Raw genomic sequence first — 25345 nt, 5'->3', positions numbered from 1 at the left:
GTGATTTTTCTAACTAAAACGGCTTGCTGGTGCTGTTTTTGCGTCTAGATTTAGCACATTTGAAATGCAGGTACTAACTGGCACGCAAAAATGTCTGCTGTCACTGTGGCGAGGAGGCGGAATAAATAGAACGACAGATGTTGGAGAATCTTCTGTCCATGTCAACAGATTTAGATTGTCAAAAATAAGAATAATAAAAATAAATGACAATAAAGGATTCTGTGAAGGATTACCTAAGGTCTGATTTGGAGTGAATCACAAACAGAAGACAAGACAATATCTCCTATGATAAAACACCTTGCAACACTTTTTTTCTTGCGTCTGGATCATTCCAGCGCACCACTGCTGTCAGGGAGATTTGTGAACCTTGGTTTGTTTTAAAGGGGACAAATCATGCTTTTAAATCCTTCCCTTTCACACTTAAATCATTCAGTTGTGGTCTATATAAAGTGGAACTGCAATGCCTTGGTCTGAATTTCTTGTTATTGGCACTCCGCAGGCTCCTCTTTTACCCCTGTTCTGGGGTGCGTCTGACTCGTTTTGGTGGGGTCTTTTTAAATGCTGTTGAGGCTCATTACACCCCGATGCCCTTGAGGTCAAGGTGCACTTCACTTTTACCTGTTTGGCCATTTTTGTGGTTTTAAAACAATACTCTAGCACCATAGAAACAAGACAAATCACCAAAAACAATGCAGAACTGTTTATGTAATAATGCTATTCAAAACACAGTAGTACGGTTATGTCCTCAAGGAGCTAAAAGCAGCACCCAGCACTAACGTTAGCAGAAGGCATGATGCTACTGCTATCAAAACAATGGCCAGGACATCATATCAACACACAATAAATTCATGTCTAAAATAAAGTTTTCTGTCATTATATAACAGCAAAGATACCGAAAAGTGCACGGTAATAATGAATGCAAGGTGGTAACTGCGTCTTAATATAGAACATCTGTGTATCTGTTATCACCTGAATCCAAACACCTGTGGGTCTAAGTTTGAGTGTGATAGCGAGTGTGAGCAGCCACAGACCTGACCCCCTGTAGCCGAGACAGACACGGAGGAGATCCAAGCCACAAACATCCAAAGGGCCCCCAGAGCATGGGAACCCCAGGAGAACCACCGCCGGGACTGCCGCAACCCCCCGAGAAGAGGAGAGTCCCAGGGGAACCACCCAGCAGCCACAGTGCAGAAGCCCCAGGGTGAAGTTGTTCTGCTTGCAGATGCTTTATCTTTGTGGTCTGGACATAGTCAGTGAGGTTACATCCTGCCTTGCCTTTAATCAGAATGATGGATTACAAGCCAATGCACAGGAGGGCAGAGCTGTGTCCAAAGTGGCGCGCCCTCCGCCATTAGGCCATTGGTGGGCACATGATCAGGTTTGTGAGCGTTTCTGCAGCAGATGATCTCACTGACAGCGATGGTGTGCTTCAATGATCCAGACACAAGAAAAAAAGAGTTGTAAGGAGTTTTATCATAGTGGTTATGTCATGGCTTTTGTTTGTGATTGGCTCTAAATCATACCTTAGATAATCCTACATAAAGTCCTCTATTATCTATTTTTATTATTTTTATATTTGATAGTCCAAATCTGTTGACACATGTACAGAAGATTATCTCCCTGTCATGTGTCATTCTATCTATGCCTCCTTCTCACAATGACCGCGAACATTTTTGCCTGGCAGTTAGTACCTGTATTTCAAAGGTGCTACAGGTCCTTCTCAAAATATTAGCATATTGTGATAAAGTTCATTATTTTCCATAATGTCATGATGAAAATTTAACATTCATATATTTTAGATTCATTGCACACTAACTGAAATATTTCAGGTCTTTTATTGTCTTAATACGGATGATTTTGGCATACAGCTCATGAAAACCCAAAATTCCTATCTCACAAAATTAGCATATTATTAAAAGGGTCTCTAAACGAGCTATGAACCTAATCATCTGAATCAACGAGTTAACTCTAAACACCTGCAAAAGATTCGTGAGGCCTTTAAAACTCCCAGCCTGGTTCATCACTCAAAACCCCAATCATGGGTAAGACTGCCGACCTGACTGCTGTCCAGAAGGCCACTATTGACACCCTCAAGCAAGAGGGTAAGACACAGAAAGAAATTTCTGAACTAATAGGCTGTTCCCAGAGTGCTGTATCAAGGCACCTCAGTGGGAAGTCTGTCGGAAGGAAAAAGTGTGGCAGAAAACGCTGCACAACGAGAAGAGGTGACCGGACCCTGAGGAAGATTGTGGAGAAGGGCCGATTCCAGACCTTGGGGGACCTGCGGAAGCAGTGGATTGAGTCTGGAGTAGAAACATCCAGAGCCACCGTGCACAGGCGTGTGCAGGAAATGGGCTACAGGTGCCGCATTCCCCAGGTCAAGCCACTTTTGAACCAGAAACAGCGGCAGAAGCGCCTGACCTGGGCTACAGAGAAGCAGCACTGGACTGTTGCTCAGTGGTCCAAAGTACTTTTTCACATGAAAGCAAATTCTGCATGTCATTCGGAAATCAAGGTGCCAGAGTCTGGAGGAAGACTGGGGAGAAGGAAATGCCAAAATGCCAGAAGTCCAGTGTCAAGTACCCACAGTCAGTGATGGTCTGGGGTGCCGTGTCAGCTGCTGGTGTTGGTCCACTGTGTTTTATCAAGGGCAGGGTCAATGCAGCTAGCTATCAGGAGATTTTGGAGCACTTCATGCTTCCATCTGCTGAAAAGCTTTATGGAGATGAAGATTTCATTTTTCAGCACGACCTGGCACCTGCTCACAGTGCCAAAACCACTGGTAAATGGTTTACTGACCATGGTATCACTGTGCTCAATTGGCCTGCCAACTCTCCTGACCTGAACCCCATAGAGAATCTGTGGGATATTGTGAAGAGAACGTTGAGAGACTCAAGACCCAACACTCTGGATATGCTAATATTTTGAGAAGGACCTGTATACAGGTCCTTCTCAAAATATTAGCATATTGTGATAAAGTTCATTATTTTCCATAATGTCATGATGAAAATTTAACATTCATATATTTTAGATTCATTGCACACTAACTGAAATATTTCAGGTCTTTTATTGTCTTAATACGGATGATTGTGGCATACAGCTCATGAAAACCCAAAATTCCTATCTCACAAAATTAGCATATTTCATCCGACCAATAAAAGAAAAGTGTTTTTAATACAAAAAACTTCAACCTTCAAATAATCATGTACAGTTATGCACTCAATACTTGGTCGGGAATCCTTTTGCAGAAATGACTGCTTCAATGCGGCGTGGCATGGAGGCAATCAGCCTGTGGCACTGCTGAGGTCTTATGGAGGCCCAGGATGCTTCGATAGCGGCCTTTAGCTCATCCAGAGTGTTGGGTCTTGAGTCTCTCAACGTTCTCTTCACAATATCCCACAGATTCTCTATGGGGTTCAGGTCAGGAGAGTTGGCAGGCCAATTGAGCACAGTGATACCATGGTCAGTAAACCATTTACCAGTGGTTTTGGCACTGTGAGCAGGTGCCAGGTCGTGCTGAAAAATGAAATCTTCATCTCCATAAAGCTTTTCAGCAGATGGAAGCATGAAGTGCTCCAAAATCTCCTGATAGCTAGCTGCATTGACCCTGCCCTTGATAAAACACAGTGGACCAACACCAGCAGCTGACACGGCACCCCAGACCATCACTGACTGTGGGTACTTGACACTGGACTTCTGGCATTTTAGCATTTCCTTCTCCCCAGTCTTCCTCCAGACTCTGGCACCTTGATTTCCGAATGACATGCAGAATTTGCTTTCATTCGAAAAAAGTACTTTGGACCACTGAGCAACAGTCCAGTGCTGCTTCTCTGTAGCCCAGGTCTGGGGAATGCGGCACCTGTAGTCCATTTCCTGCACACGCCTGTGCACGGTGGCTCTGGATGTTTCTACTCCAGACTCAGTCCACTGCTTCCGCAGGTCCCCCAAGGTCTGGAATCGGCCCTTCTCCACAATCTTCCTCAGGGTCCGGTCACCTCTTCTCATTGTGCAGCGTTTTCTGCCACACTTTTTCCTTCCCACAGACTTCCCACTGAGGTGCCTTGATACAGCACTCTGGGAACAGCCTATTCGTTCTGAAATTTCTTTCTGTGTCTTACCCTCTTGCTTGAGGGTGTCAATAGTGGCCTTCTGGACAGCAGTCAGGTCGGCAGTCTTACCCATGATTGGGGTTTTGAGTGATGAACCAGGCTGGGAGTTTTAAAGGCCTCAGGAATCTTTTGCAGGTGTTTAGAGTTAACTCGTTGATTCAGATAATTAGGTTCACAGCTCGTTTAGAGACCCTTTTAATGATATGCTAATTTTGTGAGATAGGAATTTTGGGTTTTCATGAGCTGTATGCCAAAATCATCCGTATTAAGATAATAAAAGACCTGAAATATTTCAGTTAGTGTGCAATGAATCTAAAATATATGAATGTTAAATTTTCATCATGACATTATGGAAAATAATGAACTTTATCACAATATGCTAATATTTTGAGAAGGACCTGTATTTAGAAGCAAAAACAGCACCTGCAATCCATTTCAGGTTTGATAAATCGCATTGCCAGTGGTAAGAGATTCAATTTGCAAATCTTCTTCCCATATATTTGCGCGTTTGGGTCATTATTTTATGTTTTGCATATTTATGAAGGCAAACATGCTGATAATTTATGATGTAATAATGTTTGGCTCATTTTGCACTCAATTCAATTGGCACTTTGTTTGTTGATCAGCTTTGCCCATGCAAACTAGTCTGTGTGTGTATTTATAAACTTTTTGAAGTTCAGGGCCTTAGTGTAGAATAATCTTGACCCGGCTTGAAGAGTCAATGTATTGTGGTTTTTAAACCAGAGTAAATTAAAGATGCTCCGGGTAGTAAGAAATTCCCGAATCGGCTGACATTGTCTTCCGATTTCATTGTTCTCTCCACCCTTGAGTTCTATCCCTCTCTAGGAGCTTGAGGAACTGTTCAGGAGAGTAATGCCAGAAAGTGCTGTGCTGCTTTTGTTGAACTGTTCTGGTTAAAATGGAATAGGAATTAGGTAAACGCCATTGTAAGGTGATCACACAGCAAAGGTATAAAACAAACTGATAAACAAAACATATATTCATAAACACTGATTAAAATGACACACTCTGCCGCAGCATTACAGCATGTTTTCCAGCTTTAGTATCGCTGCTAGTTAGTTGGTAGACATGGATGCAACACTTCATTTCATGTTACCTCCAGCTTAATTCGGCATTCATATTGGTAATGTTAAATAATACCACAAACCTTTCCTGAAAATAGATTTTACAGGGACTGTAGATAGAAGTACATTTTTTCATTTCAAAAGATTAGCTTAAAACAAAATCAGATATTAGCTTAAGCCGAACTCATTTGCTGCTGCACTACTTCATGCTTCTTGTGTGTTTGGTCCTTCTGTCCTCGGGATGAGAAGACAACTGATGCTGTTCCTTAGATAGAAAAACTTTTTATCCAATTTGAATAAATAACTGAATCTGACTGCACTGTTCAATGGTTAGGATTAATTGGAATGTATGTACCTGACTTTGTGAAGTGCCTTGAGACAACATGTGTTGTGAATTGGCGCTAAAATAAATAAACTGAATTGAATTGTTTGTTCATCCACTAAAACATGATGGAAAGATTTCTTCGAAAAGAAGACAGCCTCGTAGTGTTAATCTTTTAGATAGAGTGAAAGGTCAGGGGTTCCCTGTGTCTCATGACCCTTTTCTCATACTAAATTTGTACTGGTACATTTTGAATAAAAGTAAAACCAGCACTTCTGCTTAGTCTGAAATGTCTTCAAACTAAATAAGCTCTTAAGCTTCTTTTTGTGTTGGCTCAGTTTAGAATTAATGTTCAGCTGAAAGAAATCTGCCCTCTCAGCCTTGTGTTCTGCTAACAAGAAACAAAGTTGTCAATATGTGTTCTAAGCAGCCCCTTCCTTCCTGCCTCCAGCCCTGTTAAAGGTTTAGGAACACATTGCTGGACATGCACATGCTAAACCCGACTACCTCACAGACACTGAATGCACAAAGGCACGTATATTCAGTGGCAACATGTGTTCACTATCACTGATTACTGCCTCAGTTTCCATAGTTATATAAAAACATGTTTTTGCTATCGTACACTCTTAGCAGAGATTTATTTGAATATAGCACAGACTGTAGATACACATTATCATAGGTAATTTAATATTTAATTTGGCTAAATAGGCAGAATTTTACCTAATTCTAACCACTAGGTGGTGGCAAAATGCTCCTAATATTATCTTAGGCATGTGTTGAGTATGTAGGTGTGTTGGGTAATCAAACACCACTAAGAACCTCTACAATTAGGGAGGGATTTCAGCATTGTAGACTGAATATTTATCTTGGTGCTGATCTTTGGGAAGGAATGACAATCCAGAGCAAGGCTCACATGAGCTATGTGTACCAGTTTATAACCTGTGATCATGACCATCAATCTGCTGGCTTACTTTTAGTTTTCCCTATTTTTTAGCATCAACATGCTGAAACTGCCAGAATACCCAGGCCAGGAGGTTCTCCGAGACCGACTGCTGGTAGCTCTGCATTGTGGGAGCTACGGGTACACCATGGCCTAAAAATCCTTTTGCTGTGAGGGTTTCCAGTTCTTCTCAGTTGCTGATCTCATAACTGAAATAGAGGATATTATTATTAGTTCTAGTAGTACTATTAAGTTTTCAACAAAATGCTTGGAAAAACGTTGAACAAATATCACAGGTTTTGCAAACATCTGCGGCAGAATTTTTGTTGTTTAAAGCATTGCATCTTCAATGTAGTAGTTTATGCAAAGAAGTATAAGGAGGTTTCTCAGTATTCCAGGAGTTGATCAGTTTTATGTGCAAAGCCTAATCATATTACTGGTATAAGGTGATATGAAGTCTAGCTGATATAACAGAACAAAGTGAATTGTGGTTGTTTCCATTCAATATTTTTTTTTTTTTCATTAGGCCTCTTACTCTTTTTATCCGAGCATAATAAGAACACAGTTTTAAAACATTGGCACTATGATTTTTATTTTTTTTTATTTTTTACAAAAGCCTCTTTACTATGTAGAAATCAAGCTCTTTCTGCATTTGTAAAATCAAAAAGTCAGTTGCCAAAATGTTGTACTCACCATACATTTTAAGGCGGTTACGGGTCATTTTGCCCCTTCACCATTTTGTACCCTTACATTAACATTTTGTCCCTTCCTACCACTATGAATTATCCATAAACAATCTATTTTACCTCAGCCTGCCTACCCTTTCTTCCTGACATATTTAACAAGTTTTACACATGTACTTACCAAAGTGTATACTTTTCTCTCATTTGGTCGGCCTTGTTTCTGGTTTTGGCTGAGTTATGAAGATAAATATTAGTTAATTAATATTCATTTGTAATATTTTTGCAATGACTGAAAATCCATAAAAAACATGTGATTCTGGAATATGTATGTCTAAAATTGTGTGGTAATATTGTATAAAGTGGGTTATATGTGATTTCTGCAGGCAGAAGGGAACCACATGATATATTGAATCCTTGTTTAAAACATCCTTTAGGCAGGTACCAAATGTCTTTGAGGTTGGTAAGAACTGCCGCATGGTTGGTACATAGCACCCCATGGCAGACAGCACTACTCCAGACACGAAAAATCTGGTACGCAATGAAAAAATTGCAAAGATATGGAATGGCAAAGGGGCAACATGACCAGCACCAAATACAACATGAAAGGGATGGAATTTCAGATCATGGGCTGATGTCAGAAAGTGTGACCATATCATCTTCAACCTGTCTGTAATGAATTGCTTGTAATAAATAAAATGTGTATTAGTGTGTTTAGCATTGATACTGAATGGTGGTATCTTTAGCTCCCATTCCCATTTTACTTTATAACATGAATTATTACATTGAGTAAACATTTTAGCCTGAATGCAGTTGAACTGTCCCACAGGACCATTACTGGAATCTTTAGTTATTTAAGGAGGTTTTTCACCACAAAAAGAAAAAACACCAGATTTGGGTGATGGAGACCTTGGTCTGTGCACCGTGTTTAAGAGGGTCCAAAGTGTTTTCTATTTGCCGCCACAGCTCCTGGAGCTCTCCAATCAAACTCTACAGATGGTGTCATGTGATTGGCTGTACAGAGTTGTACTGTTTTTGATGTTTTGCTGTTTGTCTGGAATGAAGACCAATATTCTAAAGTCAAACCTATTTGTTTGTGCTTGTCCAAATGTCAGGCTTGTAGTGCCAAAAACAGTGAGACGTTTTACTTTACTTGTTATTGTTTTTGCTATTGATGCAAAATCATGCTGAAAAAGGTGAGGAGGATGAATGTGCCACATCCTTTTTTATTTCTAAAGGGAATTTAGACAGTCATTTAATATATCAGTGCATGTGTCAGTGTTGTTTTCAGTTCATGCCTGAAATGCTGATAGAAACATGATATTGTTCGTTGTAAAAGGAGTGTTTACAAATATTGTACTGTACATTTCTTCAGCATCAAATTATGTATTTTACCTTTGAATAACTGAATTTAGATTTGATCTAATAAATGAAATTATTTCATAATTTGAGTGATTTTTGGTAATGGCTCTCCTGATCTGCACTGCCATTGTACCTTCTGTGTAACTATCATAATCCTTTCTTGAAGGAAATTGATGCAGGATATAGGCTAGCAAAATAAAATCTGGCAAATGATTGAACCTAGAAGTATTTATTGTGGTTGGGATTGTAGCACCCCACTGCTCTGTCTGGTATTAACTTGGACATGAACTTACTCACACTGGTGGGTTGTCTTTTTGGGTTCATTAATTTTGTTAGGTACCATGGAGGTATCTACTATAGGTACTTATTTTAAATTAATTGTTTACTCTTCTTATTAACACATAAGCTATAAATTGTTACACATTACATTACTAAAGAAAATATCAGACAATCTTCTAACAAAAATATTCTGCCTTAATAGTAAAAGTTTGGAAAATAAATGTTTAGCACAATATGAGACAGCTAAGAGGTATACAGGAAGAACCTGGAGAGCAAGCTCCAGCAAAACAATATCTGAGATGTTTGTTCAGGGATAAAGAAGATCCCAGGTTTCAAGCAGAAGGATGATGAACTAAACATATACAGGTAGCTGAGGACAGTGATAAGCGGCTGATCTCACGAGAGCTGTGCGTAAGTAATATTGCGGTTTGCTGGTAAACAAACAAACATGACAAACTCAGGTAAAACAAGCCATTAAATTCAAGCTAAATATAGAAACGTTTCAAATGCTAGCTACTGTCTTATATTTTCCCGATAAAACAAACTGAACGAGAAAACTTTGGACACCCTGGAGAGCTTTGTGGACGAATATTTTGACAACATTGCAATGGGCAAGCCACAAAAAATCTACATTCATGACCACGCTAACATCAAAATGCAACCATTCAGAGTGCTTGGCTAGCACCTCCACTATATCTCCATAGAAAAGCTACGCTGATGTCCTGGACTCGGATATCCACAGCGGATTTGGACGGCTTGAACCTCATTCACGCTCGAGTGTGCTGTGCACATTTTGTGACAGGTAAATAAAAAATGTTTGTCTGGAAAGTAGTCTGCAAAGACTGTGAACTGACTGCTCTCACGCCTTGACCAGCTAGATGTAGGCTGCAATTTATCTTTACTGTTATACTCTAAATGTATTATCTAGTACTATAACTATTATGTAATTATCCAATAAAAGTTAATATTGAACTTACCATGGATTTTGCCTATGTTGTTGCTATAAAAAACTAGTTGCATACTTAAAATTATGTGCAGCCAATCGTCTGGATTTGCTCCAAACAAACTAACATATAAATCCACCTTGTTGATGACGCAATTTTCTTGAGGTACATGGCCTTATCAGGAGGCTGTAACAACTCTAGATATTTATCCATTGTCCAAAAAGTATTCAGTGTTGCAATGTTGTAAAAAGCATGAAGCCACATGGAGACACGCAAAATGGCAAACTGGAAGTGAGGCTGGACTTCATGACGTCAGTGAAAATCCCCCATTGTTATCTCATGTAGAGCACAGCTCAGCATGATGTTTACGTTGTGTGATTTGGGCGAGGCCAAGGCTGGGCTTTTGGATATCTGCTCCTTTTTGTCTTCTCTGATTGTGTCTGTTACTACATCTCTGTCACTCTTTTTTTCTTTCTGTCACACACAAACATGCACACTCACCTACATTCACAAATATTTCTTAACATAACCTTATATCTCTCACACCCTCTTACCCCCAGCACCTTCTTAAGAAAGAATATTTTAGAAGTGAAAAGAAAAGTATCATGTTTGAGGTAGCTTTCTGACCCACATACACAATCAAAAAGGAGAAGGGTTTATTTACAACATCAATAAATATGTTAAATATCGACTGAAAAGGGTTCATTCGCTCCTTTTATTACTTACGGGTCAGTGTTGGAGTTGGTACATTTACAAGATTTTATCATTTGGAAAAGTGTTTTGTGTGTTAAGTGTTTTCTGAAATGTAAATTATTCTCAAACTTTGTAAAACTGTTTCAGATTTTGTGATTTTGGTTCGCACCTCCTGAAAACGGTTGAGGAAACGGGCTTCAGTAGAGTCTGGAAAAGAAGAAATAACCATTAGATGGGGCCTAAGAAGCACTGTTTTTTGTTTTTTTTTTGCAGGTGAGGCTTGAAGAGTGAATTTGAATGATACCTGGATTCTGGTAAGGTGGCCAGGAGGTGAAACCAACATTGCATAATTTGAGACAAATTGACATTTAAGAAAACAATTTAACAAGACGTGAAAGACTTTTACAAGTCTTGAAATAAATTTACATTTGATAAAAACACATTTACATTTGAAAAAACAAATTTACATTTGAAAAAACAAATTCACATTACAGAAAACACTTGAAAAAACACAAAACACTTTTACAAGTCCCGAAACACATTTACAAATGACAAAATCTAACGGAAAGGGAATGTACCAGCTCCTAGGCTGACCCAGAAGTGATAACGGGAGAGCTCATGGTGACTGAAGACGGACAGTAATCGAGTGCCGTTTGCCCTGTTTTCTAAACTATCCCTTCAGTTGTTTATATACAGGACTACAATAGGTGTGACTGTTGCATATAGTCATCCTTAAAACATACTTTAAGTGCTAAGAGATCACAAATGATCGGAAAATAAAACATGATATCATGATAGATGGAAAATGTCTAACGTTGGCGGGCTTTAAATGTGAAATTCGAGTGGATGAGTAGAATCTGGAAGTGTTCTCCTGTCATTCTGAAGTGAGAGTAATCACTGGGAACAAACTGTTTTCATGCAATAAACACAGTAATTTAGGGAAAATAAACATAAAATGTTTTTTTAAGGGCTTTAATTTTGAAATTCTACATCAGATGGTGACATTTAATGAATGGCATCTGGAGGTGTTCTGTCAGCCTGAATGGAGAGTAACCACTGGAAACATTAGATTTTCGTGCTATAAACACAATGTCTAAAATGTCTTATTTTAAGGGCTTTAATTTTGAAATTCCACATCAGATGTGGGTGAAATTTGTGACACCCGGAGGTGTTCTGTCAACGTGAAGCGAGACTGGTCACTGGAAACAATTTTGGTTTATTAAGCATGGAAGCTTAGGGAATATAAATTGACATTCACCAATAATGACCACACAAATGACCACATAAAACAGGGACAAAAACTAAAATGTCTACATATTTGCGGGTGGATTTTTAAATATCTAATATAAATAACAGCAACAATGACAACAATCACCACGAGTCAATTCATTAAAAAAAATATTGCTTTTACAAAGATCTCAGCAAGCACCACTACCATAATTCATGTTTTCACGCACAAAAACAACGCGTGAGGGCTGATTTGACTGTAATTTTTAAAGTGGAGGCAGTTGGCTTCACCGCAGTGAAACAGAGGCAGCCGCCATAGCAGCACCTTAGAGGCTTTCACAGCTGGTCTGGCATCCTTGAGGCAACCTGTGACACCCTCGTGGACAGGGACTCAGAGTGCCATTGTGTTTTTAAGTAATTAGGCCCGAGCAGGAAGCCTGCAAGGGCCTATTGTAATCGTAGGATTTCTTCTTCTTTCTATTTCCGTTGACTCTTTGCGGGGCAATTTGGGGACTTTGCCATGCACCAAAACTCACAAGATTTTACCCAAAATTGTCTTCTTATTCTTTCTTTTTTACGTTGCCTCTTTGAGGGGCAATATGGGGACTTTGCCATGCACCAAAACTCACAAGATTTTACCCAAAATTGTCCCCCACGTGAAATTCTTGTTCCTTATTGTTGTTGTCAGTGGGCGTGGCCAAACCACTTAGCCACGCCCCCAAACGTGAGATAGGCTGAACCGTAAGTCGTAGAGATCTGAAAATTGGCAGACAGGTAGAGCTCTTTAAACCAAGAAAAAAAGTCTCTTGGGCGTATGCCCTAAAACGCACAGGAAGTTGGCCATTTTGGGTCAAAGGCCAATGTTTGCCCATTTTTCACTTTTACTCACCTCGAACTTTAACGAACTCCTCCTAGGGATTTTGAGATATCGGCTCCAAAATTTGGTCAATATGCAGTTAAGGCATGGGGGATTGAAAGTTATCAAAATCGTGAGATTTCAGCCATGTTTAGGGGGCGTGGCCGGGGCCCAAAGTGAAAAAATGCAATAACTTTCCCAAAGAAATGCCAAATTACACCAAAGATGGCATGAAGGAGAACCTTCAGGTTCCCGACAATCATATGGAGTCATATGCTGACATCATCAAAGCCACGCCCCCTGAGAACAGGAAGTCACTTTTTTTACGGGGAAAAGTCGCTATCTGGCTGTCTACACTCAATCAACTGACTGATAACTAGTGGGTCTAACTTCGTTTAAAGCACAGTGACTTTTCATAAAAGGGCGTGGCCGTGGTGGCGCGGCAAAGTTGGACGTCACACCATGGCCATATGTTTAGTTTTAATTTCCACATACATCATCTGATCTGCACCAAAATCAATGTGATTGATCCTAGTCCAGTCCCCAATAGAGATCGGATGACATATTTGGTGGGCGTGGCCGAATTCGTCCACAGCGTCCCCTAGAACATTTTTAAAAATCAGCCCGAAGCCATGCTTTCACCGAGGATTGTGAAATTCGGTACATTTATGTAATTTGTCAAGACCTACAAAAAAGTCCTTGGAGCATTGGTCCAAACCCCACAGGAAGTCAGCCATTTTGGATTGAATTTGCCATTTTGACCATGGATTTGCCCTTTCTAGCCCGCATATCTGAGCGAACTCCTCCTACAGTTTTTGACTTAGAGACTTGAAAATCACTCAGTATACTCTTAAGGCACTGGGGATCAAAAGTTATCAAAAGCTTTTTGATACATGAAAGCGTGTGGGCGTGGCCACGCCTCAAAATAGTACTTCTTGCCATAAAAGACTAAATTGATACAGCTCCTACATGGAAAGTCACAGAGACCTGAAATCTTCAAAGATTGATCTGTCTCTGGTCCTGAACAATATTCACTGATCAGATGCTGACATCATCGAAGCCCCGTCCCCTGAGAACAGGAAGTGTCATGTTTTCCTTTAGAGAGTCAATTTTTGATGTTCTTCACCTAATCAATGTGAAACTGTCCCAATTAACAGATAATATGATGGTCTAAGACAGTCTCCAGTACTAACTGGTTTAGCTTCAGGGCGTGGCTGTGGCGGCGTTGGGAATTCTGATGTCACGCCACAGCCATACGATTGGCTCTAAATTCCACATGCATTGTCCGATTCACTCCAAACTAAATATGGTTGATCTTTGTCAGCCCCTAAACAACTCTATTGGATTACATTGAAATTTGGATCAATAGCGCCCCCTAGGACACTTCAAGGGCTATATCTCCCTTATACATAATCGGATCCCCTTTAAATGTAGTATACATGATCATAGGTCAATGCCGAACATGTTGACACAGTCAATTGATGACATCACTTTAGCCCCAGCCACTAATAAACAAAGGAGAGCAGCTTCCATATGGAAGGTCCGATTTCCCCTAAATGTTAAATGCTCCTTTCCAGACGATAACTCTGCATAACCGAAGATCATATGACTATCGCTCACACTCCCACCTAGTGGCGATGTGTGGAATTGAACGGCATCATCAACGGTGGCATGTGGCCAGCGATGCCAGGCTCCCGCGGTCGCTGCACAGGCCGAGTTGCGCTGAAGTGCGAGGGCCTTCAATGCTGCTTGCAGCTTTAATTAATTTTCTTTTCTTTGAGTAACATCACAGTAACCATTCATGATCTATAGTAAACCGGCTGTTTGTGGAATGTCTCTTCGCCATCTTTTCAGCACGTTATACATATACACATAATGCTATTTAGTACATAGTTTCCATCTCAAGGAAATACAGCCAACCTATATTATGGGTCTAACACTGTTTATTAAATAATAATGAGTAATGACATCATCATTTGAAAGTCATTACTGAATAACAGTCAATAGCTAATAGCTATAATGATGATAATCAGCATTTGCTTAGACGTGGCAGCATCTTAGAGGCTATTACTGCTGGTCTGGCACGCTGTTGCTACTGCCAGGAGTGGAACTGCTGTCTCTCAGATTCTAAGGACTGAGCACACAACAAATAAAACCGAGTTAATCTACTTATATGCATGCTGCAACGGCACTTGATTGCTGTCCATCTTGGGTCACCATGAACGCTCCCGTTATCACTTCCTGGTCATAGTCGGTACATTTACCAGATTTTGTCAATTTTAAAAGTGTTTCGTGTGTTGTGAAAGTGTTTTCTGAAATGTAAATTTGTTTTCTCAAATGTTAATTGTTTTCTCAAATGTCACTTTGTTTCAGGACTTGTAAAAGTGTTTAATATTTTGTTAAATAGTTTTCTGACATTTGAATTTGTCTCAATCTTTGTAAAAGTGTTTCAGATTTCGTAATGTTGGTTTGCATCTCTCGGCCACCGTGTTCTTGACTGGCCGGACTTAGTCTTGAGAGCAGTTACTGTTTGGGGATTGAGGAGGTTGAACAGAAAGTCGGAGAGCAGACAGGCAGAGGTAAATTTGGCATAGACGGAGCTGCTGAGGATTACCGTGGAGGGAGAATGAATCCATTCATTTGTCACAAAAAGTAGTTTTAAAATATTTTTTAGATGACAAAAAAGATCTCAAATCATCTGTGCAGTCACTTCATCAAGAATGAGCCTACTTTTGAAATGTACTTTCAGAGTTTTCAGAGCAGTGGAGCTTCGCTTACAGGCTGGTCTGGCTGTTAAGGTAAGCTAAGCTAACCGGGCGGCTGGACTGGGACTTCCCCACCAACCGCTGCATAATCTCGGCCAGGCACTCTGGGATTGCCCGCTACCTGTTATCTGTTTCTGGTGACTGAAGGTGAATATAAAGCGTTTAGTAGATATTTGGTGAATAACTGCAAGTACCTGAATAAAAAATTTAATATTTTTTGCATGAGATTTTTCACATTTTAAGATAATGTAGGCATTAATTAACTGTTTTGCCACAGTTCTATAAGAAACATATTTTAAAGCAGTACTGATGGTTGGAGCACGTAAAATTTTTCCTTGTATATATTGTCTTTTCATGTAAACCTTACTTTGTGAACACTTTATTATTTTTAATTTTTCATAGTTTTATGCAGACAGCTCTGTGGGAGGAGACACAACAGTTCCAGGTTTGGATGCAGTTTCCCAGAAGCTCCCACCCTGTACTCCAGTATCTGTACATCTTCTACTTTATATAAATATTTGCTTATGAGTAGACAGTCAAGGTATCAATTCCCTATACTTCTGGACTGATTACCTGATTTTTTATTTAAATAAATAAAATCTTTAAAAACATTTTTCGGTAGGTTTCTGATATGAGTTTATATAGAAGCAAGGTTTTTGGTTGAAGTGTGTTCCTGTGCTAAGACAGCATGTCCCTGGAAAGAGGCTTTTGTTGAACCTTGTTTGGCCATAAAGGGATACAGCTGTCCAGTCCAGCCTTGGAATGGAGTGGTGAGAGTAATGACATTGTTATTGTACAACTGTCAAGCAGGTTGGTTTAGATGTTGTGCAGCTGTGATCCTGTTCCTTTATTCCCATAACTACTGCTAAGGGTCCAACGTTGCATGTGCTAGAACATGTACATAAATGAAGATGGTTAATTCAGATTGGTCAAGGGTTTCACATACACAACAATGACATAACGTTTGTATATAAACACCCTGACTTGTGTCAGGGATTTGGGATTCTTTCGGATTTTGTATTATGAAGATGTATTCAGAAATGTGTTCTGAATAAAAGGTACCGCGCGTCAGCTTTGAGAGGAAACCATTTGTCTTTTCATAATTTTCATGTTTTAAGTTAACTTCTTCTCCCACATAATTGGTGGCCCGTACAGGGACTCTTTTTGCTGAGGGAGAAGAGAAAAGTGGCCAGGCGGAGGGGCAAGAACTGCTGAAACAGGCCCGTTGAACCAGAAGGGGTAAGAGCATCTGTTTCTTCTGTTATACTTTAGAAATATGGCTGTCCATGGGCCCTCCGCTCTGGTTAATTCAAGTGAACGACATTTGTTGGACCATTTGTTCGCTACTATACCTCCCAGTGTCGTCTGCTAATATATACCCCAGTATCGTCTGCTTCTACACCTCCCAGCATCCATTGCAGCTAACAGTGGGGATGTCGCAGCTATATGTGATGTCACTGTGGGCTATATAAGAACAGTGGAGACATTTCATTTATTCTCCTCACTGGCCTTATGAGAAGCTCAACGAGCTAAAGCTTACTGGGCTCAGAAGACCAGTAGGTTTTTACCTTACCGACTGAAGGCGTGTATTTGACACGCAACCCAAGAAAACCCACGGAGGTTTTCCAAGGAGACAAAATTTTCCTTGTTTTGCTCCAGTCGACTGCTGACGGTCCGTCATATTTGTTCCCTTTTGCCAAAGGAGAAGAAGCCTGCCGTTTTTGAGTTTGTTACGGACACATAACAACTCTCCCTCCCTCTCCCCTGCTCCAGAGAGATGACACCAAGTAATCCCGTCTTGTTTTATTTCTATTAAAAATAGCTTGAGCAGGATATAGTAGGATTTTAGGACGATTTAGAATCGCGACCTATTGTAGTCCAATGTGTTCTAATTTGTATGTGCATGCACTGTCTTATTGAAGCTTTGATTGCTGTTGGACTCTGAAAGTTGCCGTGCTATGAAGCTGCGTGTGCCTCACTGTGTTTTGAACACCTTAGCGCAGACTCAGGCGAACTTAAAAGTTGGACTGCTAAAACCTCATGGTGGAACACTCACAGTTCCATTGTCTTCGCTCTTAGTGTTTTTCCACTGGTTGCACTCTAAAGGTTTTATGACCCTTTGTGTTTCACCGAGCTCCAACTTTGGGGGGTTTATGACTGCAGTCTGGTGGATGCCGCTCCCAAAGCTTTGACCCAGTACCCTTTTTATCCCATAAACTGCCGGTTTGACTTTCAGACACTCAATGTTGTTTTGTTTGTTTGGTTAGTTATTTTACTAACTTAGAGAAAGCATTTGTGTTTATTTTGAGCAAGAGTGATTAATCTGTCAAAATAAGGTCAAAGTTCCTCACCTTCGGTGAAGCGGTTAATTGACCAGTGACATTTAGCGTGGTTTTTGGTTAATAATGATCAAATATTAGTGATAATTTACTAATTGTAATTATTAAGGGCCAATTAAAGCCCATAATCACAACATCGGAGGACATCTCTGATTTCGATTCATAAGTAATGATTTTGGTTAAGAAATTATTTTTTTCTGAATTATGATTTTTAATTATGATTTTTGATAAATAATTATTATTAATAATCATAATCCTTACAGTTCCGAATAAGACAGCACCTCTGATTTTCCTTAATGCATCGACGCGTGCTTGGGCACACAAGGAGGCTGTCAGTCAAAAAACACGAAGTTGGAATTGGCTACCTGGCAGTAAAGGGTGACACCGGAGTGGATTTTCTCTCCTGTCCCATCCCACTCCCACAGAAAAATGTCTTGTCCCATCCCAATCCCAGGCCAGCATAACGAAAAAAATCCTGTCCCATCCCACTCCTGGTAAATTGACTCCCATACCCATCCCACTCCCATTTAGAACAGCTCCCACTCCTGTGCCACTCCCATTTTTGTTTTCTTTTAGTCTTTTGGCAATTTCTCCGAAGAACCAGTTAAGTCCCTGTTTTTAGCTGTAGTAAAGGCCAGTTAAAGTAAAAAGAATAATAATGAACAAATAATAAAAATATCAAACAAGGAAACAGACCATGCCTATCTTTGCTGAATAAACAAAATGTACATAGTTGTATTTTACTCATTTATTAAATGATTGTTTCCTTTGAACAATGACATTACTTTTATGTTTCAAGTTGCTGAAATAAAAGAAAAATGCACCTAATAAGAGAACTGTACTTGCTGAACAAAAGGACAAAAAGGCATTACCTTCATAATTTAGAAACTGTACCTCAATGGTTCACAGCCCTGGTCCTCAGGGACCCCTTCCCTGCAAGTTTTAGATGTGTGTCTGCTCCATCACACCTGATTCAAATTCAGACATGACCTCCTATACAGGCATCAAGTGACGGTTCTTATTACATTTACTACAATAAACATACAATGAAATGTTATCTATATGAAATGTGAAAACTTTGAAAGATCTGGCTTTCTAAATCCTACTGACTGGCCAGCTTCAGTGGCCAGTTGGGACACATATACAGGTAATAATGTATTATTTCAGTGAAGACTGTGAGGGTTGAATGCCAGGCAGGGTGGGATGGAGCAGTTTGCGATGATTATAATTTTTCACTCCTGGATGCATTCACAGACTAATCAGAGTAATCACTTTAATGAGGCCTCTTAAGCCATGCTATTGAAACACTAGGGAACTTTGAAACTTCCTGTGTGGTCTGTGTTTATTTTACATAATGAAATGAGAGTTTGATCGAAGCCTAGACACGCCAAAAGCACAGAGAAAAAACAGCAACTGAAAATATCAAGCTTGATAGGACTTCTAATACATTAGTGCCCTGTGACAGATGCAGCAGGAGGCATCTTCCAAGAATTTGATCTATCACAGATTATCTTGTTAATAAAAATGATCTTCAAAGATTTTTGGTCTGTTTTTATGCTTTATATTTCATTCATATGTACAGTTATGTAGATGCAAAACATCTGATGTACTACAAAAGTTTATAAACTGCAATAAACTGTAATGTGTTTATTAGTCCAGCTAGTATTTTGTTCAGCATGATGGTACAGAAATCCACATTCAAGACTTTCATAATTCTGATAGTGATGTATAAAGCTGACTGAGTGATTTTGAAATGTCTGATAATGTCAGATCTTAAAGACACTTAAGATGGTTAATACATTAACATGAAGGCCTGGTACATCAGGCATGGGGTTATCAACATTGGTTAAATGAAAAACATTTAAATAAAACAATTTAATAACAATCCATAAATATCCGTTGGGCATCTGTCACGAGAGGTCATGAATCTGTGAAAATGATACACCAAAGATGCAGAGATCTAAGGTAGGAACTGTCGGGGATCTAATGCACGTATTTTCAGTATACCTCTCAGATGGGTATCCAGGTATTCAGATAGACAGCGGGCATCCGTCACATATGGTTAATAATCCAAGAACATGATACGCCGAAGATGCACACATCTCTAAAGTAGGAACTGTGGGGGATCCAGTTAGTATATTTTTTGGGATACCAGTCGGATGGGTATCTGGATGTTCAGATATTTTTGTGGTTCGTATCATGGAATATCACAAAAACAGAATCCCTCATGTATGCATGTGGATCTTCCCGTATATTATCCGTTTATGTTCCATATATGGACATATCTCCGCATCGGATAGTACCATATCTTAATACTTTTCGTGCAGTGTCTTTCTACCTGGATGTGCACGCAGGAAGGCGTGCGATGCTGCGGTCCCGATGCCTTCTTCTCTAGGTCGTTGGGAAAACCACTTCAATTTAAGAGAGGGTGTTATAGTGGACTTTTCTTATCAAAGTGGGGTAGAAATTAACTCATTAAAAGACGAAACGTCTGATACTGGATTTACAGACCAATTCCTCTAGGTAACAAAACACAGAGGTCAGAGGGGACAGAGGTAAGGGAAGTTCAGAGCATTAAAAATAATTTTCCACAACACTCCTTTCTTCTGATTACAAGATAATCACAACTAAAAGGAAAATTCTTCAGAACCATCACCCAGGATAATAATCAAAATAAAACCAAGAAAAACAATATATACAACACTTTAAAAGAAAAATCAAAAAGAAAAAGAGAATTTACTCCAATCTTTATTACTCAGGATGTCCAACCACCAGTAATGAACCAGGACCAAGGATTCCAAGAGGAGCCCACATTTGCTTTCTGTTGGGCCGTCAGCAATTCTCCTAATTTATCATGGATACTTGTCATGTTGTTAGACACATCAGGAATAAAAGTGCAACACTGTTCCCCAATTAAATGACAAACACCACCCCTCTCAGGTAACAGGTAATCCAAAGCCATTCTACTTTGCAACCTTATCGTTCTAAGAGCTTGCTGCTCCTTGGTCAGAACAGTGAAACCTTCCTTTGTGAAAGCAGATTGAAATATAAGTTGTGACTGTAGGTAGTAAATGAGCTAGATAACATATTCCAGACAAATTAGCAGGCAGATATGATCTATTTCCACACATCCAAACCATGTTCTTAGGACATGAGTACCCATCTCTACTAGGAAAAGTAACAAGAACCCTGGTTAATTTACCTGCCTGGTTATACAATTTACTTCCATTCGGTAAGGCTGTAAGATTAAGAGTTAACACAAAGGCTCTGGGGTCGAAGATCCTGAAATGGTATAAGCAGCAGTTCTGATAGGACATGACTCAAATTTATGTCTGTTGATTAAAGCACATGAAACAGATATAATAGTTTTGCTACCTTCTGTCTTTCCAAGGAAATAAGGTGTGTTTTCCTCCTGTGCAATACAAATAGCTGTACCTATATCTGGATATCTTATTGATTCCTATTACCCCAAAATCTATAAAGAATTCCTGTAGTAGCATATATTAAAGTAGGCTCACTAGAAAATCTACTAACATTTCTGCTTTGCCTTACAATATAATTCTTCACCCAAGGAAAAATAACCTCAACCTGCTGGTTATGTGGCCTATCTGGAAAGAAAGTAGTTAGAATAGAAGCAGTTTCAATAGGAACAGGTTCCAAAAATGGTTGATCATTAATAGCACGTGGAATCAAACAACAAACATAGCAAATGTCATTTCTTATCTTCCTCACAGTTTGATGCATCAGTTGCCACCAGACATTCAATTCAATTCAATTCAATTCAGTTTTATTTATATAGCGCCAATTCACAACACATGTTGTCTCAAGGCACTTCACAACAGTCAGGTACATACATTCCAATTAATCCTAACAATTGAACAGTGCAGTCGGAGTTAGCTTTTTATTCAAATTGGATAAAAAGTTTTTCTATCTAAGGAAACCCAGCAGATTGCATCCAGTCAGTGACTTGCAGCATTCCCTCCTCCTGGATGAGCATGTAGAGACAGTGGACAGTCACTGGCGTTGACTTTGCAGCAATCCCTCATACTGAGCATGCATGTAGCGACAGCGGAGAGGAAAAACTCCCTTTTAACAGGAAGAAACCTCCACCAGAACCAGGCTCAGTGTGAGCGGCCATCTGCCACGACCGACTGGAGGTTAGAGAGATTATCAGCATGATCATGGTAGTCAGAAAAGTGACGAATCTCTCTTCAAATCAGCTAATGAGTATTATTGGCATAATTACTCAGATTAGCCACACATTGTCTTTGCCGTACCTTTCCCCAAATGAACACAAGAGTAATAAAAATACTTGCAATACCAATCATTAGCATCGGAACAGACCATCTTCCATATAGCTGCATCGCGACCTTGAAGTGGAATGTCCTTTCTTACGGTACTGAAAGCAAACAGTTTTTTTCAAAGAAAACAAATCATAAACAAAACTCAAAAATCCTGCTGCCTCTCCTTAGTGGCTTCTGCGCTTCAAGCTGCCCTGTTACCAGTCTGGTACAGGTGGGTGGTCGTTGGAAGCTCCACTAGGTAGGAGGTTCAGAACCAGGATGCTGCTCAGGTGGTGTTCCCATGAACACCTTCCAGTGTAGCATAGACCCAGGTAACATGCTCTGCTACCTTGACAACGGTGTAGGATCTGATATGGGCCCTTCCAGCATCTGGACTTCAAGTGTGTTCTCCTGGAACCAAGGAGTGGAGTTTGGAAGTGGCTGTTTCCAGCAATGCAGCCTTCACAAGCTGTGAAACTTGAAAAAGCACAGTGGACAGGTTTTGACAGTAAAACAACACCCTCTCTTCACACAAAGATGTGGAAGGTAGAGATCTTAGAAATATCCCCATGCCCAAACTAGGAGACCTGTCAAACAGCACTTCAAAAGTCTCAATTGCAAATGAAAACAATAAGCAGAGCCTTCACAACCCTTGGCTAATTTTTAATTTCGAAGTCCCATTCTCAAGCCTAGGTGCTTAACTACATGAACTTCATCAAAACATCCAGCAAAATCAAAGAGAATTAATCTTCAGACTCCACCTAGTATACTAGCAGTGACCATCAGCTAAATATTCTGAATATAAAGAAAATGTGACATATGATGTTTGAGGAAGCCCTGATTACAGGTCATTATTTCCATAGTTTCAGAATACCCAAAGAAAATTTCAAAAATGGTCTAATCAGAATCAGAGCCAGCTTTATTGCCAAGTTCGTACATACAAACAAGGAATTTGACTTTGCTCTTTGGTTTTGTTTTTGTATTACAGAATATACATATTTACAATGTACAATATACACATATATAAATAAAAAGGTGCATTTGCAACATCTGTATGCTGTTGTTTTGTACTCTATTAAATGTTCATCAGAGAAACAGCCTGGGGGAAGAAACTGTCTCTGTGGCGGCTGGTTTTAGTGAACAGTGCTCTGTAACGGCGGCCTGAAGGTAAAACTCTAAACAGTTTATGTGTGGGGTCTGCAGAGATTTTAGCAGCTCTTTTCCTGACCCTAGACCTGTATAAGTCCTGGATGGAGGGAAGGTAAGCCCTGATTATTCTCTCTGCATTCCTGATTATTCGTTGCAGTCTGGACCTGTCCTGTTTTGTGGATGAGCCAAACCACACTGAGATGGATGAAGACGGGACAGATTGAATGATGGCAGTGTAGAAGATGACCAGCAGCTCCTGTGGAAGGTTGAACTTCTTGAGTTGCCTCAGGAAGTACAGTCTCTGCTGGGCCTTCTTTAGAACAGTATCTATGTGCGAAGACCATCTCAGGTCCTCAGAGATGGTGGTTCCTAAGAACCTGAAGTGGTCCACAGCCGATACAGTGTTGTTGAGGATGGTGAGGGGGGGTGTATTGGGGTGGTGTTCTCCGAAGGTCCACCACCATTTCCACAGTCTTGAGTGGGTTCAGTTCAAGGTAGTTCTGACCACACCAGTGTACCAGTCGATCACCCGCTGTCTGTATGCAGACTCATCACCGTCCTGGATCAGTCCAATGACAGTGGTGTCATCTGCAAACTTAAGGAGTTTCACAGATGAGTCCGATGAGGAGCAGTCATTTGTGTACAGAGAGGAGTGGGGATAGAACACACCCCTGGGGGCACCAGTACTGATCTGGATCAGGAGAAGATGCTCCCCAGTCTCACCTGCTGCTGTCGGTCCGTCAGGAAGCTGTTGATCCACTGACAGGTGGAGGCTGGGACATTGAGCTGGGTGAGCTTCTGGTGGAGGATGTCTGGTATGATGGTGTTGAAAGCCGAGTTGAAGTCTACAAACTGGATCCTGGCGTACGTCCCTGGGTGGTTGAGGTGTTGCAGGATGAAGTGTAGACCTAAGTTAACAGCATCATCTGCCGACCTGTTTGCTCGGTAAGCAAATTGCAGGGGGTCCAGCAGGCGGTCTGTGATGTCTTTCAGGTGCTTCAACACCAGCCGCACAAAGGATTTCATGATCACAGACGTCAGAGTTAAAGGCCTGTAGTCATTTAATCCTAGGATGGTGGGTTTCTTGGGCACTGGGATGATGGTGGATCGTTTGAGGCAGGAGGGGACCTCACACGTCTCCAGTGATTTGTTGAAGATCCTTGTGAAGATCGGAGCGAGTTGATTTGCACAGGGTTTCAGGCACGATGAGGAGACGTTATCAGGTCCTCCAGCTTTCTTTGTTTTCATGCGCTGAAAAAGCCTGTTTACATCTTCCTCAGAGATCTTTAGTGCAGGCAGAGGATCTGAAGGTAGAGGGTTGGTTACTTTATGGGAGGAATTTGTTCCTGAATGGGATGTAGAGGGGATGATTTGAGGTGTGAATGACTTGTTGTCATGTCCACAGTAGAAGCCATTCAGACGGTTGGCCAGGAGACGACTCTGTTCAGGATGAGTGGGGGGGCTCTTGTAGGCAGTCAGGTTTCTCAGACCAGTCCATACAGCTGAAGTGTCACCAGTAGAAAGGCTGTTCTTCAGCTTCTCACTGTAGCTTCTCTTGGCTGCTTTGATCTCCTTTGTTAGTTTGTTCCTGGCCTGCCTGTACCGCGCCCAATCTCCACTGCTGTGAGCTTCTTCTTTTTCCCTGCGCAGATTCCTGAGGTGTGAAGTTAACCATGGCTTGTTATTCACAAAGGTGCAGAAGATCTTGGTCTGTACACACATGTCCTCACAGAAACTGATGTATGATGTCACCACATCAGTTAGTTGGTTTAAGTCAGTGGTTGAGGTTTCAAAAACAGGCCTCTTTCAGGCCGTGCTGAAGAAGCGTCTCAGGTGGAATAGCCATGGGAAGGGCAGGTTTCTAAAGTCCGGACTAAAAAACACAGATGTTGCACTCAAATCCCATATATATATATGTGTGTGTGTGTGTGTGTGAGACAGAAGAAAACATTTAGTATAGTTTCAGATTTTGCACACAGAAATATTATCAGTCAGTCAGTCGTCCCCCTGCCTGTCACTTCCTTTCATAACATGCACTATACTCCTTTCTTTTCCGACTGATCGCAATATTTAAGACAAACAAAACTTTTAACTCTTTAACCCCTTAATTGATGCAGTCGGTTCTTTTTAATCTTTTTCTTATGTTTTTTTATTTTTCCATCTCCATCCATTAACTGTTTTACTTTAAACTATTTAAACTATTTATTTATTTTTTTAACTATTTAACTTATTTACAGTCAAACTTCCATGCTGTGGAAAACCAAACTTATCTTCGAAATTAAAGCACATTTAACACAATCATCCCCACCTTT

The 25345-nt window shown here is 40.3% G+C and overlaps 1 protein-coding gene and 1 long non-coding RNA gene across 2 annotated transcripts in view; both read left to right on the top strand.

Annotated features, from left to right (window-relative positions):
* The window catches only part of hace1 (HECT domain and ankyrin repeat containing E3 ubiquitin protein ligase 1), a 93114-nt gene extending 84532 nt beyond the window's left edge, over positions 1–8582 (top strand). Inside the window, exon 24 of the mRNA XM_047361806.1 lies at positions 6511–8582. Coding sequence (XP_047217762.1) covers positions 6511–6613 — 103 coding nt within the window. The 3' untranslated portion in view covers positions 6614–8582. The remainder of the gene's footprint in view (positions 1–6510) is intronic.
* Positions 8583–14952: 6370 nt separating this feature from the next.
* LOC124865277 lies at positions 14953–15866 on the top strand. The gene is made up of 3 exons (XR_007037534.1): positions 14953–15076; positions 15247–15409; positions 15665–15866. It is a non-coding gene; the product is annotated as an uncharacterized LOC124865277 (long non-coding RNA).
* The last annotated feature ends 9479 nt before the right edge of the window (positions 15867–25345 follow it).

The sequence above is a fragment of the Girardinichthys multiradiatus genome, chromosome 3, assembly GCF_021462225.1.
Source record: "Girardinichthys multiradiatus isolate DD_20200921_A chromosome 3, DD_fGirMul_XY1, whole genome shotgun sequence".
In the NCBI taxonomy this organism is placed as follows: Eukaryota; Metazoa; Chordata; class Actinopteri; order Cyprinodontiformes; family Goodeidae; genus Girardinichthys; species Girardinichthys multiradiatus.
This window is presented reverse-complemented; position numbering and strand designations above follow the sequence as displayed.